Here is a 26,528-nt window from a genome sequence, read left to right as displayed (position 1 = left end):
GTAAATACTTGCACAGAAGATATAACATTAAATCAGGTAAGACATATTTATGCTCAGCATTTGCATACAAATCCTGATCATTTTCCTTGTAGCCTTGTCTCTCCCAGTTTCTGGGGCATCTTCCTGTACATCTCTTGGTTCATTCAAAGAAGTCTGCATTGGATCCCCAAAAAAATAATTTACATTTTCTTTATTTTCCACTGAATTATTTCTCAAATCTTCATTTTCACTCTACTGTATCAGTGTTGTATCCTGTAATGTACAAGATTTTGCCACCTGGTCCGCATATTTGTTTCCAAGTATGACCATGTCCTTTCCAGCTGTATGAGCTATAGATTTAACAACTGCAATTTCTTTTGGCTTTTCTATTCAATAAACCCAATGTATAGACACCATTTTTTATAGCGGCTTCTGAGGAGGTCATGAAACCCCTGTGTGACCATAGTTCACGATTATCTTGGACAACTCCAAAATCATAATGGCTGTTTGTAAAAATCATCACATCCAAATTGTCCGATAAACAACAAGCTCTCATTAAGGCAACCAGTTCTGACACCTGTCCTGAATTTACATGTGGTAGAGATGATGCTTCTAAAGTCTCAGAAATGGAACATACTGCATAGACAGCCGTCAATGCTCAATACTGGTCTCTTAAGCAAGAACCATCAAGAAACAATGTCAGTTCAGTAATTTCCATCGGTGTTCCTTTATTATCTGGTCTTGGTTTTGAACATAATTTAGTCACTTCTATACAGTCGTGGTCTGCTTCGTCATCAATCTCCTCAACAGTTTCCTTTTCGTCACAACTCTTGTCTCAAATAGGAAGCAGTATCTTTGGATTCAAAACATTGCACCTCCTAATAGAGATGTTTTCTGCTGCAAGGATGATCTGCTTGTAACGAAGCAGTATGCTTTTCATTTTATGTTGGGTTCTCTAACTTGTCAAAAGGATTTTGAATGAATGTAGGACATTTGCAAATAAAGTCTGGCCCATGACAATCCCTTTGATTTGTTCAATGGCAATGCAAACAGCTGCAACCGACTTCAAACACCCTGGAAGACTTACAGTTACTGGATCCAATACAGCAGAAAGAAACGCCACTGGGTGCATTAAACCTACATGTTTCTGTGTAAGAATCAAAAGTCTAGAACCATCTCCCTTGTGAGAAAACAGAAAAAACATAAAATAGTAATCAGGCATCCCAAGTTCAGTCTCATGACACAAACTCTCTTTCAATTTCTTAAATGTGTCAATATAGTCATCATCAAATTGCACAGAGTCTTCTACATTATTACATATCAATCCTAATAAAGCCTTTGCAATCAAGGAAAAGTTTGGTAATCCACTGGCAACAGTACCAAACAATTCCAAGAAACATCTGAACCTCCCTCTCGGTAGTCAGATGACTCCATATCAGAATTGCAGAAATTCCTCCCACCCTTTTCAATATGGTGCCCAAAATAATGACTTCCTTTTTACAATGCTGCTATCTGGCCAGAAAATCTCATTTCAATTTTCAGTGGTTCTCAAACATTTTAGAACCACAACACAGTTTTGAGGACAGCAAACTTTCGTAACCCACCTAGCTTTAATAGGCATGGGCAGGTGATGTTTTAATGTACCTAAAGCATCATGTGGTGGTGTGTTGTCATTTACAGACAACACATTTTCTGCTGAAATGGCCACTAAATTGGCACAGACACATAGTTTTACTGATAAAATTATATTGCACACAACTTGTAATGTGTGGAGATCAGGTTTCAGTGAATATTTTTCATGTGTGCACCACTAAGTAAAGTGTCATGATTTGTTTTGATCTTATTCAAATATTTGTTTCCATCACACTTCAGAATTACAAAACAATTTGCTTGATTTTACTTTCTTAACTGCTGAATGTGTACAGTTTATTTAGGGGTATTTATATTTTGTTGTGTGTTACGAAAAACAACATCCTATAGCCTTTCCTTTCACACACCTGTACCCCAGCACAATTGTCACATAATTCACTTTACACTTCTTTCTCTGACTTCAAAGTGAGAAGAGTTTGTAAACACCAATCCCCATGTTAATAAAAAAGTAGCAATTTGTCAAAAGACATTGCCTTATATTTGAACTTTGTCTTTGAAGCGCAGCAAACGTGACACGATAAATACAGAATATAAAGGAATCTTTATTTATTGCTTGGAATTACACAATCCACAAAAAATCACCTTGCAACAACACCATTGGGTTGGAATCCACAGGTTGGAAAACACTGAGCTAGATGATTTAACAAAGCAATTGTATCCAGTTTAGAGTGTTGTTTTGCATTAGATGTGACTAGCAGATCATCAGTATAAGGCACCAAGACTGAATTCAAAGGGGTACTTCAAACTCTACAGATTTTTCTTCAAGATTTAACTAGCATCGAAGGACTCTCCTTATATCCTTGTGGGACCCTACATCACATGAGAACTTTTTTCAAAAATTGAAACAAGAAATGAGTTGCGATTCCTCATGCAAAGGAATTGAAAAACGTTCCTGGCATAAGTCAATAACTATATACCACTCTGCTTCTGATGGAATATGAAACAAAATCACTGTTGAATTTGGTGCCACAGGACAACATGGAACAACAATCGTATTAATCTTGCAGGGATCCTTTACGATTTTCCACTTGTTCTTCAGCTTTTTAATTCCAAACACAAAAGAGTAGCAAGAACTACCAAGTACCTCCCAGAGGATTCATTGCTCAATCACTGGCTTCATTCCCTCTTCTGTCTTTTTAGTAAGCCTGCATTGTCTTGTTTTAGCAAATATTGGTTTAACTTTTATTTTAACTGGTTTTGTTCTTTTAGGCAGTCCAATCCCCTTTCCAGTAAAATCTAATGTTTCATATTTGACAGCATGTCTTAAATCCAAAGGCAAGTCTTCCTTAGTTAAAACCGGAATAACTCAACTATTGAATCTGAAGTATTTATTTTGAACATAGAATCTTCATTTTGTGTTTCTATCACAACAAGGTCCGGTGTGCAGTAAATCACGCAATTCATTTTGTAGAGTAAGTCCCGTTCCCAACAGGTTATCAGGACTTGAATCACACAACATAAATTGGTGCTTATTAATCTGAAGAATTTTAACTGGAATATCTGCTGTAACCTAATTAACAATGTGTTTATTACTGACCTCTACAACTTGGATTTCTCTTCCTGAGAGGGTAGGTTTGTGACTTTCAAAGAATTAACTGTAGACCAGGTATCCCCAGTATTGATTAAAAATGAAACAGGACCACTATTGGCTACTCCGTCAACATATGGGCCACTTTGATCTAAGCATGCAATCCTCCTCCCACCTCAGGCACTGTCATTGTGAACTATTCCCTGCCAACTCATCATTCACAATCAATGGAATCAGTTGATATCCTGCATTATAGTGCATTTGGTTTCACATGTATTCCTGCATCACTGGGGCTGTAGGCATTGGCATTCGAAATGATTTCTGACTCTCCACATTCTGTTCAGCATTTTCCATATTTGGAATCATCACATTACTTCTCTGCATCTGTGGAATTCTTTCTACATACCCCTGAATCTCATTAGGATTCTGCTGGCCTTCTCTATTCCGGAGCGTGATCTTCCCATGAACGTGACAAGCTGCATTCTTTTTCATCATTTCAAAATGTTACCATCCCTTGCATCTGCATGTGATTCACTCCATTCACCCCAGACTTTCAAATTTGTATTTGAACCCATTTGATTCCGAGGTACTTTCTTCAATGTTTTTGTTTGGGCAATCATCAACCTCTCTTTAATCTTTTTCAATTCAATATAATCACCACTATACTTCCCCAACTTCAAGATTTCACCCTTTGTCTGCTGTTGCAATTCATTCTTTAGAATGTAATTACAAATCTCTGGCCTTAAACCATTCACAAAAGCAGACACTATTCCACTTGCCCCAACCCTCTCTGGGTCTATGACTCCACCATGTCTCTTGGTAATCTGCATAAGCATCTCATAAAAGACATGCAATGACTCTTTCAGTGCTTGTGAAGTTCTCAAAATTATATTCCAGTTTATATCCTTCTGAGGAACTCGTTTTTTCAAATGCTCAAGCGCATTCTTATATTTGGTCACTGCCTCTATAGAAGAAGCACCACTGTCAGTTATTCTTGCTAGTTCTGGTGTAGGCCAATCAACAACAGACTTACATTCAGCCCACAAATCACTAAGAAGCTAAATCTCAAGCAGCATATTTAAATCAGTCCATAGTATCTGGGAAATATATACCAATTTGTGCATCTCTTCGTTGCATTTTCCCGGATGCTCTCTCAATTTTGCAAATGTATTGCTAAATGCTTACAAATCAGCTTGAGTCCATGAAACCTGCACAAAAGTTCCACCAGGAACTTCTCTCAAAGGAAACTCAAAAACTGCTTCTCTCCCAAATTCCGAATCATTTGCAACACCTCTTAACCTACCCTTTCATTCTCTTTGTATTTGCTGTCCCGTTCCTCCATCTTTCTCGATATTTCCTCAAATTACTCGAATCCCTTGTTTTCTCAATTAAATCTTTGATGGGCATCTCAATATAATTGTGCCCAACTCCTTAATTCCATCATTTGTCAAATCCGTTTTGTGATTTCGCTTTACATTCTTCATTTTGCTGATGTCAGTTTCTAATTCATCAGCTAGTTATTCTAAATTAATGATTCTGGCTACTTCTTTAATCAAATATCACATTTCATCGCCATTATAAGCCAACAGTCTAATTAAATCAACATTACCTTGCAGTGGTAAACAACGTTTACCATGAAACTTTTTGCCCGCAGGTAATCACAACGCGGTTGTTACAACAACTGCGTTGTGATTCCGCATACCATTACTCCGCAAGTCGGAACAAGGACTTGCGGAGGGGGGGGGAAGGTGTTGGATTTAAAATCCAACACCTTCCCTACTCTCCGCACAGACTGGAGTTGGACTAGTAAATAATACTATTCCAACATCCAGCCCCCCCCCCCTCCACAAGTTGTTGTTACGACTTGCGGAGTAATGGTATGCGGAATCACAACGCAGTCATTGTAATGACCGCGTTGTGATTCCCTGCGGACAAAAAGAGTGCAGGATAACAACACACATTCCCCTGCAGTATCTCACCAAGTTCCATTTTTAAAATGGCAACATAAATTTACTTAAGAACTTCTTCAACTACTACTTTTCTTCTAGGTGTGGCAGCTTGAATCTGTACTGCCAATTGTGTATCTCCATTTCCTCTGTCCAATATCTCTGTCAGTGCACTTGGTACCAATACCGTAGTAGTAGAACGCTGTACAAATACACCACCATCTTCCCCAGCACCACCATCTTCCCCAGCACCTGCATCAGGTCCAGAGATAGTCCCACTTGTTCCCACTGATCTTGCTGTGTATGGAGGAGGTTTAGAATCCAGAAGTTCAGTAAAACTATTATCCTCCTCATCAGAATCCTTCTTTTTTTGTTTGTTTTATCTTTGTCATCAGTCTAATTAATTATAGCAGGGAATTTTTCAACACATACGCTCCCCCCAGCACTTCTCCTGACAACCCATATTACTCTTGAGTCTATGCCTAGCTTTTCACCTGGTTTGATGCTTTCTTTCTCTCTTTCTCTGTTGCCATGCAATCCCATTTGTTAAGGGCCTCAAGCTGTGTAGGTCTAGGCATTGGCTGCATGCCATGCATGGTGTGTCTCAAGAAATCTACTTGCCTAATATTAAAGGTACCCTCTAATGTAAACTGTAAAATTTCATCATGTCCAGTATACTCATAACAGTCTGAAATCCAAGTACACGTATAATACCAAATCTCTTCCATCATCTGGTAAACTGGTGTGCCTTCTGTCGGTAATCTATGATGCTCCCTAAATACTATAGTGACCTTAGGCTTTACTAACACACTTCCCATTGTTTCTCCTTGAAACGGACTCGAGAATCAGATAAAAAATCACAACAAACGAACTAGTGAGCAACAATCGAGCATAGCGCTACTCTGTCAAAGGTCAACCTATCACAGAATGGCTTCATCAGCATCCACTCAATCATAGAACTGCTTTGTGATGACGTGTCTCCAACCCCATCCTGGATCCCTGTCTGACTGACCAATCAGTGCAGGGCTTATCAGTAAACAGGAAAATAATTGCAAAACCTCTTTTAAACCAAAAAAGCTAAATACATTCTTGTCTTTTTACCTTATAAAGGAAGAGAAAGTCAGTAAATTAAGTAAGACAACTCAATCACAAAATATGGAAGCTCAGAAATAATTCCAAAATGTAAAATCAAGAATGGAAAAACCAAAGAACGATTCACAAAGTACTGCAATTCACACTAGACAGATTCCCATCCAGCAATCATTCACCCTAGTCTGTACGCTTGCTCCTGTGGACTCAAGAGCAAGAATCATCAACCAATTCAGGCACGCAACCTAGAAAAGAGAAACTCATTAGTCCATAATCCCCATCAACATGTATGTGGCTCCTCGCTCTACACACTACAATTACAGAAAGTAAAACTAATATGTCAACTAACCAAATTAAGCCAACCAATAAAACCTCAAATGCGATACAAATATGAACAATACATCATTACTACAGTCATCCTGCAATTGAACCTATGATAACCATCGCATATCCTAACAATTCAAAACAGAAACAGAAATACCTTCTTTAAACACATACTTCAATATGTAGCACAAATATGTAAACTAAATACAGATAAATTCCCTCTGTTCATACTTACATTCCAAATTGTTCAGGAACACTCAGCAAATAATGTCTCGGGAGTCTCTGGCACAAGTCTTTTGGCAGAGTTCCAAAAACTCCTTTCTCCCTTCAGACTGGGCATTAAAGACTCAACAACTATCAGAAAATTATAGCAAACCTCTACCAAGGAGGAGGTGCTCTTACAGCACCATCCTCTGCAATCATTTTTCTCGGAACCGAACTGCACCGCAATATTTTGATCACCTCAATATTTACGATTGGAGGCTCAGCTCCAGTACTCTTGATCTACCCTTCTTGACTTCAGGCACAACAAAATAGCACAGTAATATAATAATGACTGGGATCACTCAATAACTGAGATCTAGATCAATTAAAGTTCATAGGGTTTTATTGCAAAATCTCAAAATAGACAATATAGAATAATTGAAATGACATGAAGGCTCAGATACAGAGTACATAGTCTGAAATGAAAAGTATTCTAAGTCCCAATAAACAGCAAAAATGATAAGTGTAACTGACAGAGACCCTGGTAGAAAAAGGGAAATCATCTGGTTCACTCCCAAAACCAAAAGGTTTTTATACACTTTTTTTTAATAGGAAATACGCAAAAACTGCAAATTCAGCATGGCATGACTAGTGATAACACATATTGAGCAAATCAGAATGATGATCGTCATAATAATAATGATCCTAACTTTCACCCATTTTTCAAGGGTGAATTGCACATTTATAAAAAAATTTAACATTATATTGCCTCAGAATAGGACTTGCATTATAATTATTCATGAATGTTGTTCTGTTTGTGGCAAAAAGCCCTTAGACCCTGGATTCAGAATCAACTTCCAGGTATCAAGTGGTGCCATGTTTCCGTTTGGCACATCATTGAGCATTCCCTTAACATCGAACTCTGACATAATATGGAATGCCGTCTGATAACCAAGTGATTGCTGAAAAGCAAGTGATTGCTGAGTAGCATATAATACTGGCCATAGCCAAAGTAAAGAGCTTAAGTAAGCATGTGGATCGCAAGAATCCTAGACTTTTTCTTGTTTAGTGCTAGAAGAGTAACAAGGGAGTAGCCAGAACATTGTAATACCCCCCTACTTTGATTTATACTTTTAACGCAAGTGAGCAAGCCCGACCCACCCTAGAAGAGTTACCTTCACCCTTCCATCCATCCATTCATGCTTTCAATCTACCATCCACTCATCCTTTCAGCATTCACCAGTTTACCCAACCATCTATCCTATCCTCTCAACCATCCACCTGTGTAACCAAACATTCATCCAACCATCCTTTCATTGTTCTTCTGTTCACCCAACTGTCCTTTAAGTATTCTATCTTTCCTTTCATTTATCCAAACGTTTCACCCATCCATCAGCTCATTCACCCTTCCATTCATCCACCATTCACTCATTCACACATCCGTATATTCAACCATGCACCCTTCAGACCATTCATATATCCTTTTACCCATTCATCTATCTGTTCACCCGTAGATCATTTTATCCCACTATCTAATTTTTCATGCATCAGTCTTGCCTTACATCATTCTATCATTCCATCGATTAACCCATCCTTTCACCTTTGCATACATTCATCGATCCTGTCACTCTTGCATGGCCCTTTCACCCTTCCATCCAACCATCCTTTTGCCCTTCCTTCTTTCACATCCCTTCCTTTCACCTTTACTACATATCACTATTTCTTTAAACTTTTCTTCCTTTTCTCCGATACACTCTTAATTTCACCCATTCTTTCCTTCATATTTTCCTCCTTCTTTTCAGTCTTTTCCTTTCACCCGTTCTTATTACCTTCATTCAGTAGCGGCTCGTGGAGGGAGTTCGGTGAGGCAGTGAGGCGGGGCAGGGGGAAATGTAAACACCAGAATATGGATGAACGGAGGTAAGTACACACTTAAGTTAATAAAACGAACTCCCTCCACGAGCCGCTACTGCCTTCATTCTCTCCCTTTACCCACCTACCCATTTTCCCTCCCCTGCTTACTTTTCCCCCATTGCTTTTCTTTTTTTCTGCATTTCTTTTTCTTTCTCAGCCCTTCTCTCTCCCATTTTTATCAGTCCTCTTTCCTAGTCTCCTCTACTGTGCTTGGCTCCACACGCCTCCACTCTGTCATGATTCTTGTTTACATTGTAACTTATGAGCTTTTATCTGCTGATTTGCTGGTCAAATAATCCTATAAATAACTAGGAAGCATTGTTAAAACCCAGCTTACCAACCCATAGTGCCCAGTAACAACACTACTACCCAACTTAGCTGCTAAACTGGGGATTCACAACACCACTAGTACATCCTGCATTCCACACCAGGATCATCAGACACAGACAGTGCCAATCTTAACTAACACTGTATTTCACTAGGGAACCAAGAAACGCAGACTGCCCACAAGATGAATAGAGCATAAAACCGTCCTATATTTTTTCACTTTTGATAAAAGCAGTGTTTTGGGGTTCACATTACAATCAAAAGGTGCTCCAAGCATATACATTTTGGAAAGAAGCCATGCTGGACAACATTTAAACTCACTGTTGTAGTACTAAACTTGGGACCTGTTCGTGTCATACTCATTCTCAGTTTATTCAGTAAAATATAAAATCTCCTAGCATACATTTTTCACCCAGCATTTTTGATTCCTTTCTTTATTGTTTTATTTATTTCCAAACAACATATTATTTATACCAAAGAGCAAGAGTCGTGCTATTGAGTATGTCAATTACAGTTATGGGGCGCATAAATGTCGAACACTAGTTTATGTAGTCTCTCAGTCCACTTGCACATTAGATCACGATATAACAGTAACTTCTAGCATCCCATACTATTGAAGTAATGATGTAACTACCAATACAGTTGTTCCTAACTAGCTTGTCCTATCATTACATTTTATACACATTCTGTGTCATAACAAAAGTGGGTGTATCTCTCGGGGGTGGGATGGTTGGGGGTGGGAAGGTTGAGAGGCAAGCTAAGGATGGGTAAAGTAGAATGAAGAGCAAGGAGCAGGGGAATATATATTATTGCATATTCATACACACCTATTCATATGGAGCAGTCACTAGACCTTGATCTCGCCCGTTTTTATTGGCATGCATATACAGATAGTTAAAGGTGTAGGGTAGGAGCTATTCCCATGGAAACACTGATCGGCTCGTAGACGGTAGATGGTCCTGGAGTCTAAATATACGTTTCTCATATGTGGCCAGACGAAAGAGTTCCCCAGATCATTCGAGAAGTGTGTGAGGTGCACCAGTGTAAAATACAAATTTTGACCACCATTAAGGCCTTGGCCCCCAATTGCATCATTGTGGGCTAGCTTTGCCAGTGACTGAGGTATCATGCAATGATGCCATTTTGGTTGACTCTACAAAGGGGCAAAGACTAGTAGTGTATGCCAAACTTGTGCCCAGTAAGTCTGAAGTTGTGAGCAGCACCATAAAACGCAATGTTACATCCTTGAGAATTACATCTCCAGCAGCAGTCATCAGGAATCAGTCATTTAGTCGTAGTCTGTATGTGGACCAATACCAATTGTGGAGTATTTTAAAATATGTGCATTTAAGCCTGGATTGTCCAGTCTTCACCCCTGTAGTTCGGGCATTTTTGCCAACACTTTTCCATGGAGAGTTTTGTGGGTGCTGAAAATAATTCCGAGCCCGTCCCTCTACTACCCCCCCCCCCCATTGTTATCAAATATTTATGTATCGATAATGTGAACAGTTTTGTGTGTGAGGGGCCCAACCCACTATGTAAGTAGTGCTGTAACTTCTGCCCCGCCACTGTTGTGACTGTGGTAATCCAAATTCCGCACATAAATCCCCAAAAAATGTTTGGGTCCTTCATTACTGTGAAAGTCAACTACCAACTTTACCCCACAGTTCTCCCACACCAGCCAATGTATAGCTGTATGTCCTTTCCTGATGTCACTGTTGTACTACACCGCTGCCTCTGAGTGCAAGAAGTGAATCCTTCTATGTCTTTTTCATGGCTGTTGTCATGGGTGGTAAAGGCACAACTGGCTGATCATTCTTCAAGTAGAGGATGCCAAGATCTGGTGGTGCTTGTGGTCGGGATCTTTCTATGGGCACCCATAGTGGCGGTTCTCTGTAGCCATCATTGCAACTGAGACAATTTGTGCCCATGTCTGGTAAACATAGTCCCCCAGCCCTGTGTCTGCATGTGATTTTGAAAGTTTTATGTAGCTTTCCTGCCTTCCCAAATAAAGTATTTTTATGTGGTTGTTGATGAAATGTAGTACTGCTGTGTAAATAGGTAGTTCTAGCATCTCAAATACACAATTAAATCTCGGGACAGTCCCCTGCACCCTACACCAGATTGCAAGTTGTAGGGAGCCCCATTCTTGGAAGTCTAAGTTAGCTTTATCCAACAATGGTTGTATGTTATGTACCACCATGTATCCCAAAGCCCTATTGATTAGGATACCAAGACATTTTAATTTGGATGTTTTCCAAATTAACCTAGAAACATTGACCGCTCGCGTACCTTGACAGCCATACATTGGCATGGCTTCATTTTTGCCCTAGTTAATCTTATAACCAGGAAAAAACAAAAATTCATCGATGAAGAACATGAGGCATGGAATCCCACGATGTGGGTCACTAAGTGTCAGGAAAATGTCATCACTGTATACCATTATTTTGATTTGTCCTGCTGCAGTAACAACTGTAACTGCCTGTGGCTCTAGAGCCAGCAAAAAGAGAAGCGAGGGCACCTTTGTCTCATTCCCCAGCGTATCTGAAATGTGTTTGACTTGTGTCTTCCACAATCTAACTGGACAGTTGGTTCTCTATAGAGCCAACATATTTTGCCAATAAAGTCTTGGCCCATTTTGTCGAGTGTTTGGAATTAGTACCCCCATTCTACCCTATCAAACGCTTTTTCAGCATCTAATGATGGCAGTATTTTACTGTTAATATCCCTCTTCATGAGCAATGTGGATAATACATATGTGATTTCTTGTGGAGCGGCTTACTTAGGATTCATATATGAGACTTGGCACCACTTTTTGCAGCTGATTTGCTAGCCCTGTGGACAGGATTTTCATATTGGTGTGAAATGGTGTGATAACTTGCACAGCTAGCTGGGTTTCTACCCTCCTTCAAAATCAGATTGATGATCGCCTTGTTATATTCTGCCCTCAGTCCACCCACCTATTCTACTTCCTTAAAGATTTTATAGATTAGTGGCACCATGAGTATCTTGTTTTGCTATAGTGTAAACAACCTCTCCAGGGGACATATTGTATGGCAGGTCCAAACAGCTCAGTAATTTCCTAATCTGGTATTTCCCCCTCTAGAAGCCTTGAATGTTATTGGAAGAGTGGGTAAGTGGAACTTTTCCAGGAACCTCATCTCACCAAGGGTAACCTTGGGCTTTCAGGACTATACAAGTCTGTTAGAACTGAGTGAGCATGTATGTCAGCTATTACAACTGGATGGGTCATCAGGTGGTCTTGCTGGATTCTAATGGCTGATATAGCTTGATAGGCTTCCCTCTGGCACAGTAGTGTTGCCAGCGATCTGCCTGTTTATTCGCCTTGTTCGTAATATCTCCACACTTTAGGCAAAGCAAGGCATATTCTGCTTGACGGGTAAAATACGTGTTTAGGTCAAATGTAGCCTTTTTTAAGCATCGTAAGAGTTGCAATATGGGACTATGATCATATTGCCTATTCAGGGTGTATATTTTCATCTGCAGTTGTTTTTGGTCCCCCTGCAATTTCTATCTCTCCGTACTGGAGTCTATCATCAGCAAACCCTGCATTTAAGCCTTATGGGTCACTGCTTGGGATTGAGATGATGAGACGTAAGTATTCCGTCAACCCTTTTTTCTCGGCTGGCAGCTTATATCTGTTCACATTCATCTACTGTTCTGTGAAGGTAGGGATATCCAAGGTCAAGTTCTAATAGGATTGAGGCATGGTCTGAGATTCCTCACTCATGTATTGTACGATCTGGTAGCACTGGTAATACAGGGTGGATTGGGTTAGCAAAAAATACTCTATTCATGAACCTGAGCCATGTACACATGAAATTAATGTGTACTCTCTGTCCCTTAGGTTGGGCAGCCGCCATTGGTTCAGCAGTCCAGCATCCTTTATGACATCACCTAGTATTTCTCTATCTTTAGAGTTCAATTCATCTAACGGTCCTGACCTGTCTATTTAAAGGTCTACAGCCAAATTCCAGTCCCTTTTGATCACCATCTTTGTGTTGCCAAACCTCACAATCACCCTGTAGAGATGAGAAATATTCAGCCCTCCTTAAGTTAGGTACATAGATCTAACCCACCACCAGTACTGTTTCCAGCGTTTTGTAAATCAATATCTTTCCTCTGTGTCAGTCCATGTTTTCAGTCATGTGTATGGGAAGGATTTTTGGAATTAATGAGCAAATTCTCATTTCTTTGAAGTTGTTGTATTTGTTGTAAGTGCAGATGGCCCGGTCTGTCTAATGGTGTGGCTACTACTCACCACCCTGCCCATACACTCCAGTTTAAGCTTTTCAGACTTTTTGTGATAAGTGTGTTTCTTGTAGAACGACAATAGCGGGGGGATTTCATGGGCAGATAGGTAAGGATAGGCTAATTCCAGCAGTATCAATGGAATAATCACAGAGAATGGTAAACCAAACAGATCTTACCATGGAGCTGTTAAGATGGCACCTCACTCATCATATAAGTCACTGTGCTGCCACTATCTCAGTCCTTTAAGGGAGACGGATTGGTCCCTGCCACTCTTTGATCTAGCCTTAATGGTTCCCATTCCTCTTATTCTTCGCATCGCTTATCCACATTTTTTAGCCAATGGTATAACAATGTGGGTAATCATAGGAATCCATGGCCTCTCAGCCCTGGAGACGGTCTGTGACAGTGAGGGTGTAAGGTGTCCCTGTCCTGAGAGTCCCAGTTCTCCAGAAACTGTTCCAGTTTGGTCAATTATCAGTGTTTATGCATCCGGGACAAAGACCAGATAAGGCTGCAAGAGGCCAGTAGCACCTCTGCACCAGTCATCAAACTTCTTCTGTCAACTGGAAACTGCCACTGTCTGCCGTCTGTTGCAGGACTGGATGATGCCACAGGAGCGGGCAAATCTCTTTGAGATGCCGGGCTCTCCTTGAGCCTCATCAGTAGCCGGCCATCATGAACTCAGTCAAGCTCTACCCCCACGCAGCATTTTCTTAATATTGTTGATGATGCTGCTGTGTTAAGGAAATGTCAGTAATGATGCCATACCATTTTGCAAGCTGTTTAGATAGCTGACCCAGCTCATGCACCTGCTGCAAATGTCTCCTGGCGTGCTTGCCAATCCGCAGTACTCAGGGCCTCATTTACAAGCCTTCTGCTGTGCTGTCATGCGTTAAAATAAAAGGGCAGGAATGCACCGTATCTACAAGTTACAACTCATTCTTGTCCTTCTCCCCTGCACTGGCACACAAACAGCAGCCATGTGGCAGCGCAGACACCCTTGCGTCATTTTGCAAGGGTGCCTGTGCTGAGGGGATGATTGTTTTTGTGCAGGAAGAGACATCTTCATGCACAAAAACAATCATTAAAGGCATTTCCTCTTTCTATGCGTGCTGCAGAATGCAGCACGCGTAGAAAGAGGAAAAAATGAGGAGAAATAAAAGTATTTCTCCTCGTTGTACCTCTTTCTGCCGTAGGATTCTGACCCATTCCCAGGTTTACAAAATGTTGTAAATCTGGGAATGCATCATGGGTGTTGCATGGGAACACCCACATCAACACCCATGGAATGCCCCTTTCATGCAGAGTTATGCGTGAAAGGGAAACATATTTACAAGGTTATGAAAAGTCACGCAGCGTGTCTTTACATGGCTTTGTAAATATGGGGAAGCCCATTCCGCTAGCAGCGTGTCAATAAAAGAGACGCACCGGCAGCGCAAGGGGCTTGTAAATAAGTTCCTTAATATTTAAAATGAGTGCCAGTGCCCAAAGTTTCTCTCAGAAGCCTGCTGCAGGTGCTGCCAAATGCTGGGGTAGTTGAATACCAAGTTTGATTAATCTTAGTTCCACCTCTTGCCTCTTTCGGTCACCACCATACACTCCCTTTACCTTTATCTCAATTTTGCAGGTTCTTTTTCATACCAATTTTCTCCCTTTGTTACTGCTTTTTGGTTATTGTTTTCCCTTTATCCTCCCTCGCTCCCCTCCTTTTCTGCCTTTCTCTATTTTGTTCTTGGTCAAAATCTGATAATAAAAATAAGTCCCAGTGCATAAAAATGATCTCAACTACCGGTCAAATTAAGCACTGATGAGCCATCATTTTGTGTAAAAATGTGCACCATTAAGATTAAACATGTTATATACAAATCAGGACACAGTGTGTAAAATGTTTTAGCTTGCACTCTATTGATGATTAACATCATTTGTGTTCTTCTTCAGGCTTTGCACTGCGTAAATGATGGATTCAGCCGAGTTCCGAAAGAGGGGAAAGGAAATGGTGGACTACATTGCGGATTACCTCGAGGGGATTGAAAAGAGGCAGGTGTATCCTGGAGTGAATCCAGGGTATCTGAGACCCATGCTTCCTGCATCCGCCCCCGAGGGCCCTGAGACATTCGAAGATGTCATGAAAGATGTTGAGAGGGTCATTATGCCTGGAGTAAGTAGACACGTGTTTAAAATATGTACATTAAGAAGTTGGTTGCTTCTGGCTTTCTTCTCTATTGAAGGTTTTTCATGTCAAGTTTGAAAGCGCCAGAGGCTAAAGAAGATGGCTTACCCATGCAGACTTTTGTGTGGGATAGAAAGGCGAGAAACCCATAATACTGGTGACCACAGTATTTTTTAAATTCCACGTAGGGCCTCATTCCCAGTGGCTCAGAAACCACTATGGGGTCAGTAATAGGATTTATTAGACCTATAGAAATTACCAGATTCACAGTAACTATGAGGATCAGAAGAATTTCCCCACAATCCCCTACTAGAATTACTGTTGTCCAGGTATTGTCAACTAGGGGTGCGGTGAGAAATCCCAGCCAGAAAAATGCACAGTTTTGAATTGGCCATATGGCGACAAGCGATGAAGTACCCAAGTCATAAATTCTTTAAACAACTATACACATGCGTTTAGAAAACAAATGGTCATTGACTGAATAAGAATGGCAAAAACTGCCCACAAATATCAAAGAATTCTGTTCATACAAGCAGATTACCCACAGGTACAGTAGTCAGAATGTCACAGTTTTAAGAAGAAACAAGTGCAAACTCAGCATGTGTCTGAAACATAAATAACACTTCCCAACTTCCAAAGGACTTGGTTGGACGAAAAGACAAATTAACAATTGTGAGGTTTTGCAGAAATTCAGTGTGTAAAAGGATAACTTTTTGGCACTATCCCTGCTTGTTTATAATCCATCTGCATGTGAAGGTATGTGATGCCCTGCATTTCTAAAATAATGTTTACATCTGATTAATGAATAATGTGCACTGTATGCTAGGGTTCTAGGAACAGCGGAATTAAGTCTGAATCCTACTATACCATCGTTTTAAATAGAGCTGAGTGATGCAGTTTTGTCAATTTGTAATGCTTTAAATAGCAAGTATTGCTAGTACCCAACTCATTGGTGTTGCATTTTATGACCTTGGAAGGATGACTGACTGAGGCAGGACTGAGTCAGCCAGATGCTATTCAGATGTGTGATTGCAACATGCTCGGCCAAGCCAACATCAGCTTGCGAATCCACTGGACTTATCTAGAAGTTTCTTTGAAAGACAGGGTCTTTTCTTTCATTTCACTGGAGTGATATTCCGCAGCTCAGTTTGGACCTCCCCTACCTCATCTCTTAAAGTGTGTGTAGTTATTGACAAAGAGCTGCAGAGACTCTATGTATAATAATATCTTTATATATGTGAGGAAGGGGTGTAAATGTCATTCGTATTCCTTTCAAGTCATAGAGGACTGGTGCAATGTTGCACCCTGTTTCACACCAAGTGTGGACCAAACACAAAGGGACAGATTCCACACAACACAGAAAAGCATCTTGCTGAGTGGGGGAGAAAACAAATCGCGCCATATGTACTAAGAAATGGCGCTCTTCTGCACCATGGTGCGAGGGTGTCTAGGTTCCAGTGGCAGGATTATTTTTGTGCAGGGATACTTTCCTGCACAAAAACAGCCCTTAGAGGCATTATCCCGCAACACACATCAAAAGAAGATAACAAGGAGAAATAAAGATATTTCTCCTTGTTATGCCCCTGTCAGGTAGGCACACTATTTTTGCACAAAGCTAAGTTTACATGTCTTTGTAAATCTGGGCTTGGGTCAAACAAATAGGTGGATGCATGGGAATGCCCATGCTTCACCCATGTAACCCGTACCCCATGCAAAGTAAGACAAGATAGCACAATGTGCTGTGTTGCATTTCTTTGTTTTTACTAAGCCACACTGATCGGGGCTGAGTCACAAGAATGGCGCATTCGAATCAGAAAATCATAGTACATCTAGGCCAAAATGTATACTTACTACCTGTGGCAGTATTACATATGCGGCACATTTTCCTTGTTAGCGCTGGGCGCGTGTTTCATAAGGTGAGCCCAGCACTAACCAGGAAAATGCACCACATTATAGTGAATGCGCTGCCCCCAAGGCATCCGCGAACATGCGCTGCCCCCAAGGCAGCGCATTCAGATGAAAAACAGAGTGGCTGCTTTGAAGGCGCTCTGTGCTTCACTGTGCAGGCCCCCATGCAAACGAGGGAACGCCTTCTGATGATAGCACTAGCGCTTTATGTGGACCAGTGCTATCAGTATTACAGAAGTGGACACACAAGCGTCTGGGGCCCCTTCTGTAATTCCAAAGTGCCCAGGGACCGGCAAAGCGGGTGCAAATGCCCATTGTACCACCGGGGCACTCAGGTAATAATGCCCCTGCTGCAAATGTTCTTGTTTGTAAAGGTCAATCAGTGAAAATGTAATTTCTGCAATGGTTGGTTTGTGCAAATGATAAAGCAAACTTGCACTGATATCAGCAAAAAACAATCAACAATAGTGCAATCTTAGTAATTTCGTCCTAAGACTGATAATTGGAGAAGAGGACAACAGTGAAAAAAAAGGAAAACTGCAACTCCTTCAGGATCCCAGCTCGGAAAAATGAGGTGTTGTCATGTGGTACGGTTATTGCAGTGGCCATTGCTTTTAATGGAATAGCAGTAAAAGCGCAGCAAGCGTAGACAGAGCCCATAGGTCTGGCCTTGTTAATCTAATGGCCATAGTTTTTATTTTTAATGCAAGCAGATGCCACAAAGTAAAACATGTTTTTTAAAGAATCATCTCGTTGTCTAAATGCTGTGGCCATATGATTGCAATAAAAATGTAATTTAAAAAGAAATGAGCAATCACAGAGATTTTTAATAGAACAGTTTGGGTGCTTCCCAGCTGGCAGTTGTACTTAGGACAGACATAGAAATAATTTAAGCTTCAATTCACATCACAGGAAAATATGATTCTACTTGGTGAAAAGAAAATTGACCATTGGCTTTGAATTACTGCAACCGGAATAAATAGAATAAACACAAAAGTATCAATAACATTGTAAAAAAGCATAAAGAGAAGGAGAAAAAACACACTGGCACAGTAATGTACTGGGTACCATCCCTAGCACTCAAGGGCACTTTTCTTTTTAGGTGGATAGCGCTAATCTAATCTGACAAAGTACCAACTGTCGCAATGCAAGACAGCCAATGGCTGAAGTAGGCTGAGCCGTTGCCCAAGATGTATGCATTGTTGGGTGGAAGCAAAATATGAATGACAGGCCAACAGACCAATGGATTAACAAAGATGACCCAAAGCCCCTCTATGTAGGTATAGTTGTATGATTCTTTATGAGGCTTTAGCTCAGCACTACAAAGGAGAACGTTAATGATCTGCTTTGAGCGGGCCCGGAGGTCTATCAGGGAAACCGTGAAATCTTCAGATAAGTGAGTGCATATGAAAGGAACCCCCAGAGACCTTAGGAGCAGTGGTGGGCCCGTAGCAGCCCTAACGGACCCCATGTATCTGCTGCTACAAGAGACAGTGCACACCCACAAACTATAATAAATACATGGGTTCCTGCACTCCCAGATGGCTCTCTGGCAGAATATGGTACTGAAAATAGATCAATATATGATCTTCTGTATGGAATAGGCTGCTAAAGGAATCAACAGACTCAACCACGTTTTTATGAAAGGAAGGCTCAAGATTTCTGAAGCACTTCAGACCAATTTCCAGCTGGAAGGATAACAAAAGTAGTGATATATACAATAAGGCATTCCATACGATCGAGACTTCCCTTGCCTCCTGACGTCTTACCTCAATTGCCGATTCTACTTTATCTTCACAGGTGGTGCATCTAAAGGGTGACATTATCTGGCTGGTACCGCACTCTAATGGAGAAACTCCAGTCTAAACACTTAATGATTTTCCTTGCGGGAATACTAGCAGACAACCCTAGGAAAAACCTGTAAGGAAGAAGACTGGGCTGTGCTGATGGGGACATATGGCAGGGGGCCCAGAGAATCATGGCTGACATTGAGTTACTTCAAGCTGGTACATACCTGGCACTGGTCCCACAAAGACAGAGACTTGCTAACTTCTCCCAATCCTCCGATTGATGGAGATGTGGAGATCCTGGAGGGGATTTGTTGCATTTGTTCTGGTATGAGGGGGCCCACACTATGAATACCTCAAATGATGTCCTGCTCAACTTTTATCTTGCATAGGGTATTTACACACTGGACCTCCTTAACGTGTCCATCAGCATAGGAACAGGTGGACAGACACAGCATTGGCTGTGGTGAAAATGTGTATTCTGAGGTGGTGGGGACAAGCCAGTCCCCACCCACGCTGATATGACTTGGCTCTATGGCAGGGCACCAGCAGCACTACATGGAAAAATCATTTAGCATTTAGCTGATCAGTCTCAGATATAGGAGGCTATGTAGTCTCCCTTGATATCATCCTAATCTTAGGGCATAAACTGCTCCGTTAGTCTGAATATGGTGCTTTCTAAATATTAGGAAATTGTGAACTGGAACATGTACAGTACCCACTCCTATGTACACCACTAACAACAAGCATTGGCATAGCCAATAGGTCTCGCCTTTGGGACCTTATAAGTGTTTAGCCATGCAACAGTTGCATAACTAAATACTTATAAGGTCCCAAAAGCGAGACCTATTGGCTATGCTAATGCTTGTTGTAAGAGGTCAGGGAGAGGGTGATACTATTCATGTTCATAAGAGAGTCCATTTTTGACACAGGGTGCAGTTTTAACGACAGGAACGAGTTCTCTCTTGGCGGGTGAAATGTTGTGATACCATTCCTTGCTGGCGGTGGGGGCGGGCTTATGAGGGCGAGTGAAGGGCTACATTTCAAACCTCGGGGATAGGTTTAGCACTTGCGGTTAAATAAATACGAATGTTTTATAGTTCCAATAGTTTTACAATACCGCTCCTCGCACGTTCACGTCTGAAAATAGTTAAAATGAGACAATGGGTTCTATGGTGTTAAACGATAGCCTTTTGCCTTTTAAAAGAAAACATTATTTCTACACATCGGTAAGGCGTGTTTTTAAAACGAAGCTACTTCCTTCACCATAGCTGTTTGCAACTTTGTTTGAACAGCTCCAGTTGGTTGAGTAAATGAAAGGATGGTATGTGCAGTCACGTCAACATAGTATGTGTGTGGGGTTATGAGCTCTTCTGACACCAGTGAATTTAGAGCCCGGGCATACTGTAGTGTTTCCGACGCGATGATGTGTGAGGCTTTTCTTTGTATCAAAAGGCTGTAGATGAGTCTTGTAAACCCAAGTCCCGCCCACTGTTCAGCCAAAGGTAACAAACAACAGCCTCAACTGCATTTCTTGGGAATCAATTGTGCGCCACAGGGAGACAGCCCAGGTTAAAAAGAGATGCGTTCACCACGAAGCCTCGCTTTTTGTCTCAGCGCTAGCAAATATTAAACTGAGCAACTCGTTTACTACTTTTTTGCGTATTTTCAGTGCTTTAAATGGGCAGGTACTCACCAGGGCTGAGTGTCTGCACTTCTTTAATTTGAAAGGGAGAGTACCGGCACTTCTAAGGAGTAAACAGGCACTCTGGATAGTGCTTAACAGCACTTTTTAATTTACATTTGAAGCACTGATATTGCATGTTTTTCTTTTCCAAACAGAATAAGCAAAAAGGTTGTTTTATAACTGACCTATAACATAACTCGTGGGACAGAATAAGAGCTAAGAGAATAAAAACGACACCACCGCACGGCACAGAAATGTCCCAAGACAGACAGAAGTGAGGTCCTTCGTTGGTGCTCTACATGCCAGAATAGGTGCAAAGAGATTAAAAATGGGCCTGGGCGCTTTCCCCCAGGAGGGAAGTCAAATAAAACCAACCGAAATAAATGCAGGACAAAGGAGAAATGACTAGGAAATGACAGGGGTTTGAGAAGACGGACAATACGACCACAGGAACCATCCAAAGTCAACGACCCCTATGACCGACATCGTTTAGACTACGCGGTACTTTACGTGCACCCAGCTCGAGGAACACTACATACAGGAATTCTTGCTTGAAAACATAAAAAAGTAAAGGGTGGTCTCATAAATGCAGTAGCAAATTACAATGACTTGTAAGTAAACTCATAGACACACAGTAACAAACAAAGGCAGAAAATCCTGCCTTACTGCTAATATCAGCGATGTTGCTGCAGATTCATAACTCATCCCTAAATCACAGTTGCAGATTGTTTACTAATGGCACCACAGTCACGTAAAGCTCTTTCCGTTCCACCATAAAACAGGTGAGTGCCAGGGAGCGGGTTTGGAGCGCTGCCAATTGTCATGAATAGAGCATTATATTTTGACAATAATGGGATTCTAATCAGCGCATGACACTGCATTCCCTGCTAAACGTTGTGTGACCCCAGTGAGTGGATGAACACTGCAAACTGAGCAGGGACGGGGAGGCACTCTGCACCGACGCGATGTAACGCGTACCGCAAACTACATCACACAAGCCGGTCATCACTCAGCGGACTTATCTGGCAGTACCCAAGCTGGAAATGCTGGTGTGGCCGGACGCGCACCTTCCTCCGCTGCCACCAACGGGCCCTGGTATCCCAGCCCCCTGGGGAAGTGCTGATAGGAGCTCCGCTCCTGCCCTGCACCAGCCCTGGCACCTCCAGCTGCTACTCTGAGCCGATACTGCCGCCGGCCTCTGATGTCAGCGGATGGCCCCACCTCCCCTAAGCGCGGCTCGGAGTCGCTGTGCCTCGCTCCGTTGGTAGAGAATGTTTTTACTCCCATGAGAGGACAGGCGGGCGCTGGCAGTTTGGTCAGACCGAGGAGGATAAAAGTTGCAGACTAGCACGGCTGCCGTGAAATGGGAGCCGCGCTGAGAGGAAGCAGCACCGACCAACTACTGTTTAGTTACGCTGCTGGCTTGTTTAGCTGAATGACAACAAGGAAGTAGTTCCTAAATGGAATAATAACAGCCCAGCAGCGTAACTAAACAGTAGTTGGTCGGTGCTGCTTCCTACCAAATGGAAGCAAAGCGGAAGTGATGTTTTGCATGGACAGCCAACCATAAACATGATAAAGAAGAGCAAAGCAATGTTAAACAAATGGGGAGCAGCAGGACATATTAGACGCCAATAGGCGGAGTTTCACTCAACAATATAGATTACTTTAAGTCTCGGAGAGACAGCGCATGCGCTGCCTAGGCGAGACCTAAAAAAGCACAGTAACTCTATAACTGGCTGTTTAGTGGACCTTGCTTTAGACCTCCTTCGAGGCTATGGAACTTTTCCAAATAATACTTAGGTGACTACGCTATACTAGGTAATATATTATCTTCGTTTTTAAAATTATGTTTGTATTTTCAATATTACTGCCTGGAGTGCGGGCTTTTATACGTTGCCCATATATTTTTTTCTTTCCGCCCCTTCTCCCCCTTTTTCATTTGTCTTGTTCTTATGTAATGGAACGTAAACGAAGTAGATCGAATAATGATAAAAATAACAACAACAAAAAATAACTTTACATATCGTTGAAGATGACTCGGAAACGTACTCCTGCTGAACCTGGTGCAACAGTGATGCTCTATCAACAATTCTCCACTCAGTCCTTTCTTCCAAGTCCCAAAGGCCTAAAAAGTGGGCAGTGACTTCTCTTTGGAATTGACCGATAGGTGAACTCATGTTTCCCTCCACCTCTGTGGACAGTGTCCCGTTTCCCAGCTGGTGACTGTGACAGACAGACCGAGGTCACTGGTGAGAGGGTTGGATGGACATAGGCACAGGTGAGCAGCCCTGGGTGAACAGTGACACTGGCATATAGAGAAATTGCAGCAAGGGGCAGATGGGAAGTCTTCCGCAGTGGTAGGCGGAGAGGGAGGTGGGTTGGCAACAGAATGTGGGCAGGGAGGCTGCAGGGGGGCACATGGGTCAGATCCAATGAGGGAGCACATAGATAAGGAAATGGGGGAGGAGGGGCAGAAAACAAAGGAAATGCAATAGGGTGTTCCCTAGTGCACCATTAGTAGGTACACGGTCATTCAAGGAGAGATGGGGAAATCAACAGGTAAACTCTATGGGACGGTTGTAAAAAGACTGCTGCTGGAGGACAACGACAAGCAGTAGGCTGATTCAAACACAATGCAAACTCTTCAAGTTCAGCTCGTACCGGTCAAAAGTTCCAAAACAAACACACACGTTTCCCAATCCTATATCATACTGCTGAACTTCAGGCTGCGCATCTCCAGCGCATTTATCCACTGGAAACCTTCACAGCGCATACTCCCAAATTTGTTCTAAAAGCATATCGTCAGTTCATCGTGCCACAGGGCTGTGCCATCGTGCAACTTAATTGAGAACTGCTAGGAGTGGTCTCGGCCAGGGACCACTGCACACACAAAGGGGCATATTATCAAGGTCAGGCGATAAACTTTAGCCTCCGTTTTCCGGAGTAAAGCGGCGATAACTTTATCGCCTATTCAGCAAGGACACGCTAGCGCGTGTTTTGCTGACTTAGCCCCCGTTTCCAGCACGCCTAACTTTGCATCGCTAATGAGATGCAAAGTAGGCGTGGCTGTGAAACCAACCAGGGAAAATATCGTGAAGGCAGCTATGCAAAATTATCAAGAAAGGGTAGCCATTTTTAAAATCGCGTTAAGTATGCCTTAACGTGGGAATTTAACATCTATTAAATTCCTGACTAAGGCATACTTAACATGGGGGGGTGGATTGTGTGGCTAAGACCACAGGCCCCTATCATCAAGGGTATCGGCGTTTTCCATGGAACATCGCTGGAAAACCAGCGATGTTCCATGGAAAACATCGCTATTGGTAGGAAAATTATCGCCCTTGCGCTGTGCGTTGTTAATACAGCGCTAGCATGGCGATAATTATCTGCGATAGCCGGCGTTAAACATTTTAACGCTAAGAGCGGCCAGCGATAATTATCGCTGGCCGTTGATAATATGCCCCAAAGTGACAAAACACCCTCTCTCTCTCTCTCTCCCCTCCTTTAGTGTGTAAACGCGAATTCTTGTGACTGTCGACCTCAAGTCCGACCCCAAAAACTATGCTCTGACTTAGGATCTGTACGCACCCCAAAGAATTGTACTCTACTGCATACTTGTTAGAATATGAACACTTCCTCAATATTTGCAACAATACCGCACCTCTCTTAAAGATAAACATGTGATAATTTAGTTTGTATGATACATGCTCTCTGTAAGGGACAAGAGTCACAAGTGTCACATCACACATTTGCCTGCATTTCCCCCATTGACTCCCTACTTCTAGCAGCTGCTGAGGCTTCTCCTTGTACTAGCCCGCTGACAGCCAGTTTAGTGGACGAACTTCAAACTTCACTGGCCAAATCAATAAAGTTAAACATTACCTAATTGCCCCCAGAGAAGTTTAAACACTGACATCATTAGCAGTGAATGAACACTGCTCCGAACCCGCTCACAAACGTGGACAAACTAAGGGACTAGGGACCAGATGTACAAAGCTAATTTGAGGTCGCAAACGGCCTGATTCACAGAATCGGGCTGTTTGCGACTGCAAAACAGCATTTGTGAATGTACAGAGGCTCAATTTGCGATACCTTACAGTAACCAGCTAGCTAGTCACATTCAGAGGATAGCCGGGATGTGGGGTTAGCCGGTAACCCTATGTTAGCCAATGTGGTTAATAGCACTTCCACAGCAAACGAAAACTTTGAAGTGTTGCTGTTATGACATATATACAAATATATATATTTTTAATTTATTTAATTTTATTGTACGGAGTTTTATATAGCGCAAACTTGACCCGGTATGGGGTATCAGAGCGCTTTACATAGCACCAGCTGCATTACATGAGGACACATTGATTTTTTGTTAGGCACGGGGAGATTACGTGATTTTCCCAGAATCACGGGATGTTTAGCGTCGTTGCCGATACTTGAACCCAGTTCCCCAGATTCGGGGTCGACCGCCCTAGCCATTAGGCCACCTCCTCTCCCCAAAAAGAAACATGTTTTTAAGACACCCCTTTGTACAGATCACCACATCACAATGTATCAACAAACAAGCTACCGTGCTAGTCCTGCATTCTGGCTCCCCAGGCCTTCCTTAGGGAAGACTTACATATATTGCGAAGGGAAGTGTGGGCTTTGCCACTAGTTTAAATGGCAAATTCGAACTAGCTGTGTTACCACTCCACTTCCACTCTGCAGTGGCAGGCTGGGACCCATGTTTGTACATTGTCACACAGAGCGTAGCACAAGCAGTGATGCAGTTTTTGGGTGTACACTCTGCCTTACATGCCCTAGTTACCCTGGGTACAATATTAGGGACTTATAAGTAAGTCAGCCCTCTATGGGGATAGCCAGTTTGACATACACTTTGTAATGGGTTTGAACACTGGCACTGAGGTCTGGTTAGCTAGCCTCCGTGCACTCTCAGTCCATAAACCAGCAGCATCAGTCTAAAAATGTAGGGGTGAACATACAAAAAGAGGCAATTCCATACAGTACTCTTTCTAACACCTTTATCTCTTTATTTACAAGTAAAGCCATAAGGCCATCTCTCGAAGCAGTCCATACTATAATCAGGAAAGCCAGTGTTTATGCATCCTCTCAAGGATGCACAGTGTGTCAGACTGAGAGATTGCTCCAAATCCCATCAATCAAGGCTCCTCTTCCCATCCCACTCTGCATCAAAGTGGTACACACCCAAGCTCTCTTCATCTCTTAAATAGAGTCACCCTACCGGAGATACAGTGGCAACATGTGAAGAATTGTACACCAAACCATCTCACCACTCACCATCTGCTGCCACGGATTTGGCACTTCCATTATCCGTCCCATAGTCAAAGACTATGGAAGCCAATTCTGATCCTCTCTCATACATCCACCCAGAGGCACAACTAGAGCCAAATTTCGGGGGGAGGCTACTGAAAATGTCTGGGGGCAGGTGATTCTTCCAGCAATATGCAGAGTGGAGATGCAGGGGCTCTAAGAAGGGGTGAAAACACAACAAAGCCTCATTAGCAAGTAAATGGTCTTTCAAAGACCTGTGAAGTACTCGGGTGCGGCTGTGTGTGTGCCCGGGAAGCTGTCTCATCTGGGCTGACACACACAACGGGAGGGGCTGCAGCCCTTTGAGCCCAATGGGCGTTGCGCGCCTGCACCCACCCATGGTAGATCCACATGGGCCCCAAAGAACATGCACTTTAGAATGACCTTGCGGAGCTTGGGAGAACAGAAA

The 26,528-nt window shown here is 42.3% G+C and overlaps 1 protein-coding gene across 2 annotated transcripts in view; it reads left to right on the top strand.

Moving 5' to 3' along the window:
* The window catches only part of DDC (dopa decarboxylase), a 423,065-nt gene that overhangs the window by 70,207 nt on the left and 326,330 nt on the right, over positions 1-26,528 (top strand). For both annotated transcript variants that reach the window (XM_085607298.1, XM_085607299.1), the window contains exon 2: positions 15,175-15,394. In XM_085607298.1, the coding sequence (XP_085463424.1) occupies positions 15,191-15,394 (204 nt within the window). In that variant the 5' untranslated portion in view covers positions 15,175-15,190. The remainder of the gene's footprint in view (positions 1-15,174; positions 15,395-26,528) is intronic.

Source organism: Triturus cristatus, chromosome 5_2 (genome assembly GCF_964204655.1).
Source record: "Triturus cristatus chromosome 5_2, aTriCri1.1, whole genome shotgun sequence".
Classification (NCBI taxonomy): Eukaryota; Metazoa; Chordata; class Amphibia; order Caudata; family Salamandridae; genus Triturus; species Triturus cristatus.
The sequence above is the reverse complement of the archived record's forward strand: the minus strand, read 5'-3'. Positions and strand labels throughout refer to the sequence as shown.